Source organism: Jaculus jaculus, chromosome 14 (assembly GCF_020740685.1).
Source record: "Jaculus jaculus isolate mJacJac1 chromosome 14, mJacJac1.mat.Y.cur, whole genome shotgun sequence".
NCBI lineage: Eukaryota > Metazoa > Chordata > Mammalia > Rodentia > Dipodidae > Jaculus > Jaculus jaculus.
Genome location: NC_059115.1, coordinates 21,573,977 through 21,589,083, shown reverse-complemented (window position 1 = coordinate 21,589,083; position 15,107 = coordinate 21,573,977). Strand labels below are relative to the sequence as shown.

The 15,107-nt window shown below is 47.8% G+C and overlaps 1 protein-coding gene across 4 annotated transcripts; it reads left to right on the top strand.

Moving 5' to 3' along the window:
- The first annotated feature begins 1,114 nt into the window (after positions 1–1,114).
- Positions 1,115–15,107, top strand: Bax (BCL2 associated X, apoptosis regulator). 4 transcript variants are annotated; one of them, XM_045133811.1, is made up of 7 exons: positions 1,115–1,187; positions 1,483–1,534; positions 1,624–1,770; positions 3,869–4,004; positions 11,441–11,545; positions 12,678–12,749; positions 14,908–15,107. In XM_045133811.1, the coding sequence occupies exons 1-7, from the start codon at positions 1,154–1,156 to the stop codon at positions 15,010–15,012; spliced, it is 651 nt and encodes a 216-aa protein (XP_044989746.1). In that variant the 5' UTR covers positions 1,115–1,153; the 3' UTR covers positions 15,013–15,107. The 4 variants fall into 4 exon arrangements, with proteins under 4 accessions (XP_044989746.1, XP_044989747.1, XP_004672317.1 ...); XM_045133812.1 differs by lacking the exon at positions 14,908–15,107 and adding an exon at positions 13,369–13,496 and having other exon boundaries at positions 1,141–1,187; XM_045133813.1 differs by lacking the exon at positions 1,115–1,187 and adding an exon at positions 1,233–1,375.

The window sequence follows — 15,107 nt, the reverse complement described above, 5'->3', positions numbered from 1 at the left end:
ATGTAGTAATAACTGTTTTACTTTTGAGCCACTGCAACCAAACTCCAGATGCATGTGCCACTGTGTGCATCTGGCTTATGTAGGTTCTGGGGAATCAAACTTGGGTCCTTTGGCTTCGCAAGCAAGCTCTTTAACCACTAAGCCATCTCTCCAGCCTATGACTGTTTTTTGTTGTTTTTTTTTAAACTACTTATTTGGAAACAGATAGAAGAGAGGCAGGGAGAAGGGGAACGCACACCACAGCCTCCAGGAGCTGCAAACTCTTGTACATCTGGCTTTACATTGTGGGTACAGGGGAATCAAACCTGGTGCTTAGGCTTTGCATGCAAGTGCCTTAACGGCTGAGCCATTTCTCCAGCCCCCTAATGACTGGCTTTGAACTCATGGCACTCACCGCAATGTTCCTGCCTCAGCCTCCAGAGTTGTGGATTCAAAGCGCTGTGCCTATGTGCGAGAGGATGGGTGCACCAGGGCCTCCTGCCACTGTCAAGGAATGATGCTTACGCCACTTCTTGCATCTGGCTTTAGGTAGGTGCTAGGGAATCGAACCGGGGACAGCAGGTTTTGCAGCTAAGTGCTTTTAATCACTGAGCCAACTATCCAGCTGTTGTGTTTTCCTCTGTACCTCCCTCCGTCTCTCTCTCTCTCTCTCTCTCTCTCTCTTTCTTTCTTTCTTTTTGAGGTAAGATCTTGCTTTAGCCCAGGCTGACCTGGACCTGAAATACACTATGTAATCTCAGGGTGGCCTCGAACTCGCAGAAATCCTCCTACCTCTCTGTCTCCCACGTACTGCGATTTAAGGCGTGCACCACCACTCCGGCCCTGTGTTGTTTTTGAGACGCGGGTCTCAAACTTCACTGTTGGTTGGTTTGGAACTTACGGCAGAGCTCCTGACTCAACTTCCCAAGTGCACCGCAGACCGCAGCTGAGCGCCGCGGCACGAATGGACAAAGCTACCGCCCGTTGCCCGGCGCGAGCGCAGCTCCCCGCGCAGCCAGCCTCCCGGCGCCTGCCGCCGTCACGTGGCGCGCACTGCGGGGCGGCCGCCATATTGCGGGGCGCCCACGTGACCCGCGCACGTCTCACGGGCCGTCACGTGACCGGGGCGCGCCGCAGCCGCCCGGGGCGCACCCGGCGAGAGGCGGCGGCTGTGATGGACGGGTCCGGGGAGAGGCTCGGGGGCGGCGGTGAGGCGGGGTCCCGGGCTCGGTGCTCCGGGCGGTACCCGGGGGTGGGTTCGGTCCGCGGAGGTTCGGGTTCCGGTGTCCACGCGCGTGGATTCTGCGCGCTCGCTCCCGGGCAGGCCCGGGCTTGTCGCCGGCGCCACTTCCTGCATTTGCAATTCCCCTGCCTCCGTCCCCGAGGGAGCTACGATGTATGTAGGCGGGGTCCCCCAATCCTGTCCCATTTCGGGGTTCTTAACTTACTCCCGCGACCCCTGGTATCCTGGAGTGCGGGCACCTCTTTCCCTCTCTCCTGCAGGGCCCACCAGCTCCGAGCAGATCATGAAGACGGGGGCCGTTTTGCTTCAGGGGTGAGTATGAAGCCCGATTAAGGTGCTGTGGGGTTCAAGAGTCACACTTCCTTTCTGATTCTGCCTCCCACACTTCCATTCGCATCTAGTTTCATCCAGGACCGGGCCGGGAGGATGGCTGGGGAGTCACCCGAGCTGAACCTGGAGCAGGCACCCCAGGATGCGTCCACCAAGAAGTTAAGCGAGTGCCTCAAGCGGATCGGAGATGAGCTGGACAGCAATATGGAGCTGCAAAGGTAGGCTCTTGAGTCAAGGCCGATTAGGGGTCTCTGCCCCCCCCCCCCGTTCCCCATAGTAACTAGGTGTGGGGCCTTTCAACTATCCACTACACTAAGACCTTTCTTTTTGTTAAGGTGGGAACGAACATAGATAGGGTCTCTTTGCACATGCCTAGCCAGATCTCTACACCCAAGCCATGCACCATTCTCTCTCAGGTGGAGTCTAGGGAGATGCTCTACCACTGAGTCAGGCGCCCAGCCCCTCACTGAGGAGTCTAAACAAGTACTTTAGTGCTAAGGCATACCCCAGCTCATCCCCCAGGACTTTGATCATACATTGAAGGAGTCACTTTTTTTTTTTTAAATTTTTATTTATTTTTACTTGAGAGTGGCAGACAGAGAGAAAGAGGCAGATAGAGAGAGAAAGAATGGGCGCGCCAGGGCTTCCAGCCTCTGCAAACGAACTCCAGACGCGTGCGCCCCCTTGTGCATCTGGCTAACGTGGGACCTGAGGAATTGAGCCTCGAACCGGGTCCTTAGGCTTCACAGGCAAGGGCTTAACCGGTAAGCCATCTCTCCAGCCCAGGAGTCACATTTTTTATAAACTATTTTTTTCTGAATATTTTATTTTTACTAATTTGAGAGAGAGAAAGAGATGGGGGGGAGGGAGAGAAATGTTGCACCAGGGCCTCCAGCTACTGCAGATGAACTCCAGACACATGTTTCACATTGTGCATCTGGCTTATGTAGGTCCTCGGGAAACAAATGAAGTCCTTTGATTTTGCAGTCAAGCACCATATCTGCTAAGCCTGGGAGTCATTTTTTAAAAAATAATTTTATTTAGAGACAGTGAATGTGGGCACTCCAGGCCACTGTCACGTGGCAGGACCTTCTTTCTGCCAAAGTAAACGAACACCAGACACATGCTGAACATGGGCTATCAGGCTTTACAAACATGCTTCTTTAACCACTGAGCAATCTCTCCAGCCCTGGAGTCATTTTCCTCATCTAGATGTCCGTCCTGGCTCTTTCCCATTCCCAATTAGCTTCTCAGTTCACTTTGGATTGAACTTTAGTTTTCTAATAATTTTTTTTTTTGGTTTTTCGAGGTAGGGTTTCACTCTAGCTCAGGCTGTCCTGGAATTAACCATGTAGTCTCAGGGTGGCCTTGAACTCATGGCAATTCTCCTACCTCTGTCTCTCAAGTGCTAGGATTAAAGGCGTGCATCACCACGCCTGGCCTAAAAATTTTTTTTTAACATTTGTTTATTTACTTGAGAGAGGAAGAGAGAAAAAGGCAGAGGGAGAGAGGGAGAGAGAGAATGGGCACACTAGGGCCTCTAGCCACTGCAGATGAACTCCAGACACATGAGCCACCTTGTGTATGTGGCTTATGTGGGTATTGGGAAATTGAACCTGGGTCCTTAGGCTTCACAGGCAAGCACCTTAACTGCTAAGCCATCTCTCCAGCCTCTTAAAAAATATTTATTTTAAAATATTTTTTAAATTAATTAATTTATTTGAGAGTGACAAAGAGGCAGAGAGAGAGAGAGAGAATGGGCACACCAGGGCCTCCAGCCACTGCAAACAAACTCCAGACGCCTGCGCCCCCATGTGCATTTGGATAATGTGGGTCCTGGGGAATCGAGCCTTGAACCAGGGTACTTGGGCTTCACAGGCAAGTGCTTAACTGCTAAGCCATCTCTCCAGTCTCTTAAAAAATATTTTTTGTTTTTATTTATTTATTTGAAGGGGGGGCAGATAGAGCCAGGGCCTCCAGCTGCTGCAAATGAACTCTCTAGCCCAGGCTGATGTGGAATTCACTATGTAGCCTCAGGGTGGCCCCAAACTCAAGGCAATCCTCCTACCTCTGCCTCCCAAGTGCTGGGATTAAAGGTGTGTGCCACCATGCCCGACTCAACACTCATTTTTTTCTCAAAGTAAGGTCTCACTTTAGCCCAGGCTAAGCTGGAACTCAATCCTTCTACTTCTGTCTCCCTAGTGCTGGGAGCAAAGGCATGCACCACCATGTCCAGCCTTGTTCTTTATTCTGTGGTTGATGGAGGGAATCTCACTCTGGACCTGACTGTCAGCTGGGTTCTCCTCTTTCCCATAGGATGATTGCAGACGTGGACACAAATTCACCCCGAGAGGTCTTCTTCCGAGTGGCAGCTGAAATGTTTGCTGATGGCAACTTCAACTGGGGTCGGGTTGTTGCCCTCTTCTACTTTGCCAGCAAACTGGTGCTCAAGGTGGGCAGCTGCAGGGCTGTGAGTCTAGGCATGCACCTCTCAGATCCTAGAGGTTGAGACTCAGCTGTGGACTGAGTGCTTCTACCTCATTTATTCAATCAACAAATGTGTTCATGTTATGTGTGTGGGGCCTACGTTTAGCCCCTGGGCTTCAGCCCTATCAAAACTGGCTAGACTATTGCCCTCTTGAAGGTCTGCTTGGACAATAGGTAAGGTGGGCTGATGGCATAGTCTGAGGGCAGGTTACTTGAAAACTAATGTGGCAAGGGTGATCATGTTGGTGCAAGTCTGTAATCTCAGCACTTGGGAGGTTGAGGCAGGAGGATTGCTGTAAGTTTGAGGTCAGCCTGAGCTACAGAGTAAGACACTGATTTATCAAATTCTAGTAGGTAGGGCTGGAGGTATAGGTTAGTGGTAGAGCACTTGCATAGCATGCACGAGGTCCTAGATTTAATCCCCAGTGCCCCCTGCTCCCCCCCACACACACACACACAGGTAGGGGCTGGGAAGATAGCTCAGATGTTAAAGATGTTTGCTTGCAATGCTTGTCATTCCAGGTTCTATTCCCTAGTACCCGTGTAAAGCCAGATATATGAAGTGGCACATGCGTCTGGAGTCTGTTTGCACTGGCAAGAGGCCCTGATGTTCCCATACTATCTCAGAAGCACGCCTTTAATCCCAGGACTTGGGAGGCAGAGGTAGGAGGATCACTGTGAGTTCAAGGTCACCCTGAGACTACATAGTGAATTCCAGGTCAGCCTGGGCTAAAGTGAGACCCTACCTCAAAAAACCAAAAGGAAAAGAAATTGGGGAAAAAAAAAAAAAAGGAGGGCTGGATAGATGGTTCAATCGTTAAGGCACTTTCCTGCAAAGCCTAAGGACCCAGGTTCAATTCCCCAGTACCCACATAAAGCCAGGTGCACACCTGGAGTTCTGCAGCTGCCAGAGGCTCTGGCATACCTATTCTTTCTGTTTCTCTTGTTATCTCTGTCTGCTTGCAAATACCCTCCTGCCTCAGTCTGAGTAGGTAAGATTACAGGCCTGGCTATGGGACTTTGTGGTTCACTGTAAAGGAAAGACAACTGATTAACTAGTCTTACTTATTTAGGTTTTTTTTTTGATTTTCAAGTAGGGTCTCTCCAGCTCAGGGTGACCTGGAATTCACTATGTAGTCACAGGCTGGCCTTGAACTCAAAGCCATCTTCATACCTCAGCCTCCCAAGTGCTGAGATTAAAGGTGTACACCACTATGCCTAGCCCCTACATTTTTTTCTTTTTCTTTCTTTCTTTGGTCTTTTGAGGTAGGGTCTTACTCTGGCCCAGGCTGACCTGGAATTCACTATGTAGTCTTGGAGCGGCCTCGAACTCACGACAATCCTACCTCTGCCTCCCAGGTGCTGGGATCAAATACGTGTGCCACTATGCCAGGATTTTTTTTTAATTTAATATTTTTAATTTTTTATTTGCAAGAGGGGGAGAGAGAATGGGAATGGGTGCATGCCAGGGCCTCCAACCACTGCAGATGAACTCCAGATATATGTGCCACTCTGCATCTGGCTTTATGTGAGTACTGCGGAATTGAATACAGGTTGTTAAAGTTTGCAGTCAAGTGCCTTTACCGCTGAGTCATTTCTCTAGCACTTTTAATTTAATTTTTTTTTTGAATTTTATTTGAGAAAGAAATAGGCAGATAGAGAATGGTACACCAGGGCCCTTAGCCATTGCAGATGAACTCTAGACATATACGCCATCTTGTTCATCTGGATTTACATGGGTCTTGGGGAATTGAACCTGGGTCCTTCAGCTTTATAGGTAAGCACCTTAATCAGTAAGCCTTCTCTCCAACCCTACATTTGTTTTTGTTTTGTTTTGTTTTACTTTTATTGTTTTTTTTGAGGTAGGGTTTCACTCTAGCCCAGGCTGACCTGGAATTCACTGTGCAGTCTCAGGCTGGCCTTGAACTCCTGGCAATCCTCCTACTTCAGCCTACCCAGTGCTGGGATTAAAGGCATGTGCCACCATGCCACCATGCCCGGCTTACATTTGTTGTTAATTGACAATGTTTTCATCTTTTTTTTTTTAATTTTTTTAAATTTATTTATTTGAGAGCAACAGACACAGAGAGAAAGACAGATCGAGGGAGAGAGAGAGAATGGGCGCGCCAGGGCTTCCAGCTTCTGCAAATGAACTCCAGGTGCGTGCGCCCCCTTGTGCATCTGGCTAACGTGGGACCTGGGGAACCGAGCCTCGAACCGGGGTCCTTAGGCTTCATAGGCAAGCGCTCAACCGCTAAGCCATCTCTCCAGCCCAATCATCTTTTTTTTTAATTGTTTTTATGTATTTATTTGAGAGAGAAAAAATGGGCATGCCAGGGCTTCTAGCCATAGCAAAAGAACTCCAGATGTGTGCACCACCTTGTGCATCTGGCTTATATGGGTCCTAAGGAATCAAACCGAGATCCTTTGGCTTTGCAGGCAAGCACCTTAACTGCTAAGCCATCCCTCCTGCCCTGTTTTCATCCTTTTAAAAAAAAAGATACTTGTATTTATTTGACAGTATTTTTGTGTAAGAGGGAATGAGAATGGCCTATTGCTGCTACAGATAAACTCCAGTCATATGCACCACTTTGTGTATTTTTCATGGGTACTGAAAAATTGAACCCAGGCCAGCAGGCTTTGCAAGCAAGCCCCTTTAATTGCCAACCCACCCTTCCTGCCTCCCCCCCTCCCCCGAAGTAGGGTCTCATTCTATCTCAGACTGACCTGGAACTCACTCTGTGGCTCCAGGCTGGCCTCAAACTCAGCAATTTTCCTACCTCAATCTCTTAAGTGCTGTGTTATAGTCACCATGCTAAGCTAAGTTTTTTCCCTCCCCTGAGGCAGGCCGACCTTGAATTGATTTATTTTTGTTTATTTCTATTTATTTATTTGAGAGTGACAGACAAAGAGGCAGAGAGAGGGGGAGAGCATGGGCATGCCAGGGCCTCTAGCCACTGCAAACGAATTCCAAATGTGTGCACCCCTTGTGCATCTGGCTAACATGGGTCCTGATGAATTGAGCCTTGAACCAGGGTCCTCAGGCTTCACAGGCAAGCGCTTACCTGCTAAGCCATCTCTCCAGCCCTGGAATTGAATTTTAAAGTGAATTTTCTTTTTAAATATTTTATTATTTATTTATTTATTTGACATAGAAAAAAGGAGAGAGAACAGCCACTGTAGATGAACTCCAGACTTGTGTGTCCCCTTGTGCATCTGGCTAACATGGGTCCTAGGGAATTGAACCTGGATCCATTGGCTTTGCAGTCAAATGCCTTAACTGCTGAGCCATCCCTCCAGCCCCACCCCCTTTTTATTTTCCCCAAGATAGGGTCTTACTCTAGCTCAGGCTGACCTGGAATTCACTATATATTTTCAGGGTGGCCTTGAACTCTTAGTGATCCTCCTAGCTCTGCTTCCCAAGTGCTGGGATTAAAGGCGTGTGCCACTAAACCTGGCTGTCATTGTATACTTTTGAATGAGAGAGTAAAAAGCTGGGAGATGGTTCAATAATAAAATGCAAGCATGAGGACTTCATGCCAAGTGGGCATGGCAGCCTTTCTGTAATCCCAGCACTCAGGAGGAGGAGGTGGGATCCTGAAGCAAGCTAGGTTCAATTGAGAGACCCTGCCTCAGTAAATAGAGTGACGAGTGATCAAAAAAGACACCCAAGCTAGCATGGTGGTGCACAGGCCTTTAATCCCAGCACTCAGTAGGCTGGGGTAGGAGGATCACTGTGAGCTTGAGGCCAGCCATGAATTCCAGGTCAGTCTGGGCTAGAGTGAAACCCTACCTTGAAAAAGCAAAATAAATAAATAAATAAAGGGGGGGGGTAACCCCATGTATAAATTGTAGAGAATATTCCAGCAAACCTAGTAAAACCTTACTTGAAATCTGGGTTACAGCTGTCTGGTTATCACTCAGCCATTCAGCTTTTCTCAGTGGAAAATAGAACTTTGACCTAACAAATTATTTCAATCATTGTCAATCCTAAAAGTAATCTCGAAGGTGGAGAGACAGCTCCATGGTAAAAGACAATTGCTTGCAAAGTGTGATGGCCCAGGTTCCATACTTCCAATACCCACATAAAGCCATATGCAGTAAGTGGCGAATATGTTGTTTGTATTGGCAAGAGGCCCTGACACGCCCATTTTCTCTCTAACACACACATTCTCTCTCTCGTTTTATTTATTTATTCATTTGACAGAGAGAGAATGAATGGGCATGGCAGGGCCTCTAGTCACTGCAGACGAACTCCAGACACGTGCACCCCCTTGTGCATCTGGCTAACATGGGTCCTGGGGAATCGAACCTAGGTCCTTTGGCTTTGCAGGCAAACGCCTTAACTACTAAGTCATCTTTCCAGCCCTTTCTCTCTCTTTCTCTTTTTTTTTTTCTTTCCTTTGGGTTTTCCAAGGTATGGTCTCTAGCTCAGGTTGACCTGAAATTCACTATATAGCCTCAAGGTGACATTGAATTTATAGGGACCATCCTACCTCTGCCCCCCAAGTGCTAGGATTAAAGACTTGTGCCACCATGTCCAGTTTCTCCCTCTTTCTGTCTCTGTTTGCCTCTTTCTACCTCTCAAATAAAATATTTAGGAAAAAGTAAGGCCAGGCATGGTGGCACATGCCTTTAATTCCAGCACTGGAGAGGTCAAAGTAGGACAATTGCTGTGAATGTGAGGCCAGCCTGAGACTATATAGTGAATTCCAGGTCAGACTGGGCTAGACTGAGACCCTACCTTGAAAATCCAATAAAATAGTAATAATAATGGGTTGGAGAGATGGCTTAGCAGTTAAGGCACTTGCCTGCAAAACCCAGAGACCCAGGTTCGATTCTCCTGCTCCCACATATGCCATATGCACATGTGGCACATGCACCTGTAGTTTATTTGTAGTGGCTAAAGGTCCCAGTGCACCCATTTGCACTCAATCTATCTCCCTCTCTCTGTCTTGAATAAATATAAATCAGGGAAAAAAAAATTTTAATTATAATTCTGGTATGGAGTTTATACCTGCAGTCCCACATCCAGGAGGATTACTGTAAGTTTGAGATTAATCCTGGCTCCAGAGTGAAACTGTCTCACTGTCTTCTGGCATGAGGGAGTATGTATATAGGTGTATGTGTATGTATGTGTGTGTATAATTTTTTTGTTGTTGTTTTTCGAGGTAGGGTCTCACTCTGGCTCAGGCTGACCTGGAATTCACTATGTAGTCTCAGGGTGGTCTTGAACTCTTGGCAATCTTCCTACCTCTGCCTCCCAAGTGCTGGAATTAAAGGCGTGCGCCACCATGCCTGGCTTATATATAATTTTAAAAATCTTTTTTCCCATGTATTTATGAGCGAGAGAGAGAAAATGGACATGCCGGGGCCTCTAGCCTCTGCAGACAGACTCCAGATGCATGCGCCACCTTGTGCATATGGCTTACATGGGTGCTGGGGAATCAAACCTGGGTCCTTAGGCTTTACAAGCAAGCACCTTAACTGATATGCCATCTCTTTAGCCCTGTAATTTTTAAAATAGCTATTTGCAGAGAATGAGATTGGGGGTTGGGAATGGGTGCCCCAGGGCCTCTTGCCACTGCAAACAAACTCTAGGCGAGTCTGCCACTTTGTGCATCTGGCTTTACATGGGTACTGGGAGAACTGAACCCAGGCTGTCAGGCATTCTGACTAAGTGCCTTTAACTGCTGAGCCTTATCTGTTGGCAAGCCGAGAGACAGAGAACGGGCATGCCAGGGCTTCTAGCTGATGCTAACAAACTTCAGGTGTATGAGCGCACCACTTTGTGTATCTGGCTTTACAGGGGTACTGGGGATACAAACCTAGACCATCAGGCTTTCCAAGCAAGCAAGTGCCTTTTAACTACTGTGCCATATAAATATTTATTTTCACGCATGCCTAAGCATCTTGTGTGTGTGCGCGCGCGCATGCGCAGGACAGTCTCTAATTGCTGCAAATGAATGTCCATCTGGCTTTACATGGGAGGCTAGGGAATTGAACCCAGGGCTGGCAGGCTTTACAAACAAGCACCATTAACTGCTCAGCCATTTTCCTAGCCCCACAAGTAAGTGTGTGTGTGTGTGTGTGTGTGTGTGTGTGTGTGTGTGTATTTATTATTATTTTTGTTGTTTGTTTTTTTGAGGTAGGGTCTTACCCTGGTTCAGGCTGACCTGGAATTAACTATGTAGCCTTAAGGTGGCCTAGAACTCACGGCAGACATCCTACCTCTGCCTCCCAAGTGCTGGGATTAAAGGCGTGTGCCACCACGCCTGGCCCACAAGTATATTTCTTGATGTTTTACTTTTTTTTTTTAAAGCAGTGCTGGGATTTGTCACATGCTTAGAACAGTTTTTACCACTGAGATACTCCAGACCCCTTGATGGGGTTTCCTGACTGAGCTGATGGAGGCGAAGGGACAGTGGTCAGCATGGTAGTGGTGCTACCTATGGAATTGGGGACTGTAGGGCAGAGGACTGTAGGCCGATACAAGCTGGAAGGGAAAGTTCTGAGAAAACAAGTGGTAACTCTAGCTTGGACCTGGCCTTTAAGGGAGAGAATCACTTGCTTGAGACCTGTTCTATCAAGAAGGATTAGTGTAGCGGGGCATGGTAGCTCACACCATTAACCCCAGCACTCGGGAGGCAGAGGTGGGAGGATCACTGAGTTCGTGGCCACCCTGAGACTAGGTAATGAAGTCCAGGTCAGCTGGGACTAGAGTGAAACCCTACCTTGAGAAACCCCCCCACCAAAAAAAAGGGGGGGGGGAATCAGTGTCCACAGGTCCTGTGGCAGCAAAGAGTGATAAATAATATGATGGACTGCCAGGCTGGTGGCAATTGTCTGTAGTCCCAGCTACTTCACGGCTAAGGCTTGAATCCAAGAGTTTAAGACCTGTTTGGGCCTTGTTGGAAGACCTGACTGAAAACAAAGAGAAGTGGAAGGTCTTTGCACAGTTTTGTATGGATCGAGCCATGCTCTGCTTCAAAGGCGTGGCTCCCAAGGTCCCAGAAGGGTAGCCAGTTGTCTCCTGTCCCCTCAGCCGAGGCGCCCCATTCCGCCGTCCTCCCATCATCCAAGTCAAGCGTCCTGGTTCCCCAGCCCTCCTCCCCCACGGCCTTTTGGTCGGTTTGCAGTGCTGGGGATTGAACCAAGGGTCTCCTTGAACATGTCAGGCACGCGTCCCACCACTGAGCCATGTCCTTGTCCTGCCTTTTGCTCTATCTGGAGGGCACTGGGGAGCCATTCAATGCTAGGTAAGTGACGTTAGCTAGTTTACAACTTGGGAGTGAGAGACTAGAGGCTGGACAAGGCACAGTGCGAAGGAAGGCTTGGAGCCAACTCAAATGAGTGGGAACAGAGCTTGTCCTAAGTTTAACCCTACCCCCACTCCTGCAGGCCCTGTGCACCAAGGTACCTGAGCTGATCAGAACCATTATGGGCTGGACGCTGGACTTTCTCCGGGAACGGCTGCTGGTCTGGATCCAAGACCAGGGTGGCTGGGTGAGACTCCTCAGCCCATCCCACTTTCCCCTGCCACATCTCTGGGACCTGTAGGCCATCATGGGGTGGGAGTGGAAGTTGACCATCTGTGTTTATCATATGTGTCCTTACATGTCCCATCTGCCTGATTCATCTGGTACCTGCTGACCTCTGACCCTGACCTGATCGGTGCAGTCTGTTAACAAAGCTTCTAATCTAGAACTTCAAGTTCATGGATAACTCTGATCCAGTTTTGTTTTTGGTGTTTTTCAAGGCAGTGTCCCACTTTAGCCTTCGCTGACCTGGAACTCACTATGTAGCTCCAGGCTACCCTTGAATTTACTGCATTTTTCCTATCTCAAGTTCCCAAAACTGGGATTAAAGGTGGGTGGTATGTCTCTACTGGACCTCTCTTGGTTTTTTGTTTTGTTTTGTTTTGTTTTTCTTAGCCCATGCTGATCTGGAATTCACTATGTCTCTCAGGGTGGCCTCAGCTCACAGTGGTCATCCTATCTCTACCTCGGCCTCCCAAGTGCTGGGATTAAAGGCATGTGCCACCATACCTGGCTTCTTTACAGTTTTTTTTTTAATTAATATTTTTACTTATTTGTCAGCAGAGAGAGACATGAGAAACAGAATGGGCGAGCCAGGGCTTCCAGCCACTGCAAATGATTTCCAAGCATATATACCACCTTGTGCATCTGGCTTACATGGTTACTAGGGAACTGAACCTGGGTCCTTAGGCTTCACAAGCAAGCACTGTAATTGCTGAGCCATCTTTCCAGCCCTTCTCTTCTTCTTTTTAATGATTTAATTTTTTTTTTAAATTTATTTGAGAGAGAGAATGAATGGGTGCACCAGGGCCTCCAGCTACTGCAAATGGACTCCAGACACATGTGCCATCTTTGCAGCTGGCTTTAATGTGGGTACTGAGGAATTGAACCTAGGTCCTTAGACTTCACAGGCAAGCTCTTTAACTGTTAGCCATCTCTCCAGCACCCCCCCTTTTTATTTTTGATACAAGGTCTGTGGCTCACACATGATGAGATCATTTGCTTCTCTTCTCAGCTTCCTGATTGCTGGGATTGCAGGCATTAGTCACCACTTCAGTTTATCTTTTCTTCTTGTTGGTTGGTGTGTTTTGTTGAGACAGGGTCTGACCTGGAAATTGCTATGTAGAACTTCTCATCCTCCTGGTTCCACCTCCCTTTTGCTGGGATTGCAGGTGTGTACCACCATGCTTGTTTTTTCCATTGCTGCAGTTGAACCCAGGGCTTTGTACATGCTTAGCAAGCACTCTGCCAACTGAGCTACGTCCCTAGCCTGTGTTTTGTTTGTTGGAGTGAGTGTAAGTAAGTTTCCCTAACCTGGCCTTGACTTGTTCAACTCCTGCCTCAGTCTCCTGAATCGTAGTGTATGGGAGTGTTGGGATTCCTTACCAATACATGTCCACATACCAATACATTTGGGGTATCTCCTGATCCTGGTCTTATGAATTTAAAGAGTTAACAATCTGTATGACAAAGGGTAAGATAAATAAAGGAGGCTTTATTAGATTAAGAGAAGAAAAGTCAAGAGCTGGAGAGATGGCTTAGCAGTTAAGGCACTTGCCTGCAAAGCCTCAAGACCCAGGTTTGATTCCCCAGTACCCATGTAAGCCAGGTGCACAAGGTGGCATATATGTCTGGAATTTGTTTGCATGCCTATTATCTATCTGCCTCTCTAAAAAAGGAGAGAAAGAAGAAAAGTAGGAAGTACAGAGAGGTGCCATGTGAAAGGCAGGAGGGGATAGAAAGCCCATGTGAGAATAGGGGTGTCTGTCCCTGTTCCCTCCCCTATCCCAGTTGGACCTGGCTGACCAGGGCCTACCAGAGCAAGGGCTTGGTGCTTCATGCTTCACGTGAACAGCTAAAAAAAAAAAAGAGTGACAAGACTTCCTGGTAAGCATCTGTAATCTTTTATTAAATGTTTATTTATGAGTGAAAGAGAGAATGGGCACACAAGGCCCTTTAGCCACTGTAAACTAACCCAGACACATGTGCCACCAATTTACATGGGTGCTGGGGAATTGAACCTGGGTCCTTTGGCTTTGCAGACAGGTGCCTTACTTGCTAAGCCATCTCTTAAGCATCTGTTTTTATTTTGGTATGCTTGACCCTCAGGCTCAGGTGAGTCAGAGAGGACTGATTGGTCTGGGTTCAGGGGGCTGGCTCAGGAAGAGGCCAGCCCTGATGCTATGTTTTGGGGCTGAGCTGTCACAATGCTAGGATCAGATTTAAACCTCACTTCTAATAAAGTAGAACTCCTTCTTAGGGAGGGAGACCCAGGTTGTTTAGGCAAGAGATGAGAGGAGAAATCCTCTGATGCCTAGGAAAGTGGAGACTGCAAAAGCAGAGTTAAGGACATTCATACTTTTTTTTCAAAAGGCTGTCATCTCTTTGCTTTTATAGTTCAAGTATTTATGGATCAGGAGTCCAGGCCCTGGAATGGCATGTCCTGGGTTTAGAGTTTAGGACTTTTTTTTTTTTTAGTCAAGTTTTTTTTTCTTTTAATGTATTTTTATTTATTTGAGAGAAAGAGGCAGATAGAATGGGCACGTTATAGCCTCTAGCTACTGCAAATGAACTCCAGATGCATGTCCCCCGCCCCGCCCCCCCACCCCCCCCCCCCCCCCCCGCCACGCATCTGGCTTATGTGGGTCCTGGGAAATCCTGTGCTCCTTAGGTTTCATAGGCAAACGTCTTAACCACTAAGCCATTTCCCAAGCCCAGGACTTTTTTTTTTTTTTTTTAATTACTTTTTTGAGAGAGAAAAAAGAATGGGCATGCTAGGGCCTTTAGCCACTACATACAGACTCCAGATTCATGCACCCCCATGTGCATCTGGCTTACATGGGTCCTGGGGAATCAAATTTGGGTACTTGGGTTTTGCAGGCAAGCACCTTAACCACTAAAGCCATTTCTCCAGCCCCCCCTTTTTTTTTTATTATTATTCTTTATTTTTATTTATTTGCAAGCAGAGACAGACAGACACAGAGACAGAAGGCACGCCAGGACCTTTAGCCATTGCAAATGAACTCCAGATGCATGTGCCACTTTGCGCATCTGGCTTTACATGGGTACTGGGGAATTGACTCCATTCGTTAGGTTTTGCAGGCAAGTGCCTTAACCACTGAGCCATCTCTCCACCCCAACATTCCTGCTTTTTACTTTCAGTGCCCACTAACCCTGAACTGCATTACTAGAGTTACAGGCATGGCCCAGGGACACTAGCTTCTTTGTGCCTATTCATGTATGACCCCTGCCCCTGCCCTCTGACTTCTCATTTCCCCATCCCCTGCTTGCTGCCTTATGGCAGTGCTGATGTAACATCTCTGTCCCCAGGATGGACTCCTCTCCTACTTTGGGACTCCCACGTGGCAGACAGTGACCATCTTTGTGGCTGGAGTCCTCACTGCCTCACTCACTATCTGGAAGAAGATGGGCTGAGGCTGCCGGCTGCCTTGGACTGTGTTTTTTCTGCATAAATTATGGCATTTTTCTGGGATGAATGGGGATGGGGGATGGGCATTTTTATTACTTTT

Bases quoted from the DNA above. Each gene is read 5' to 3' on its own strand.
- Bax (XM_045133811.1), top strand. From the start codon at position 1,154: ATGGACGGGTCCGGGGAGAGGCTCGGGGGCGGCG. The intron at 4,005-11,440 runs GTGGGCAGCTGC...CCACTCCTGCAG, and splicing joins CCAGCAAACTGGTGCTCAAG to GCCCTGTGCACCAAGGTACC. The intron at 12,750-14,907 runs GTGTGTACCACC...CTCTGTCCCCAG, and splicing joins CCCTTTTGCTGGGATTGCAG to GATGGACTCCTCTCCTACTT.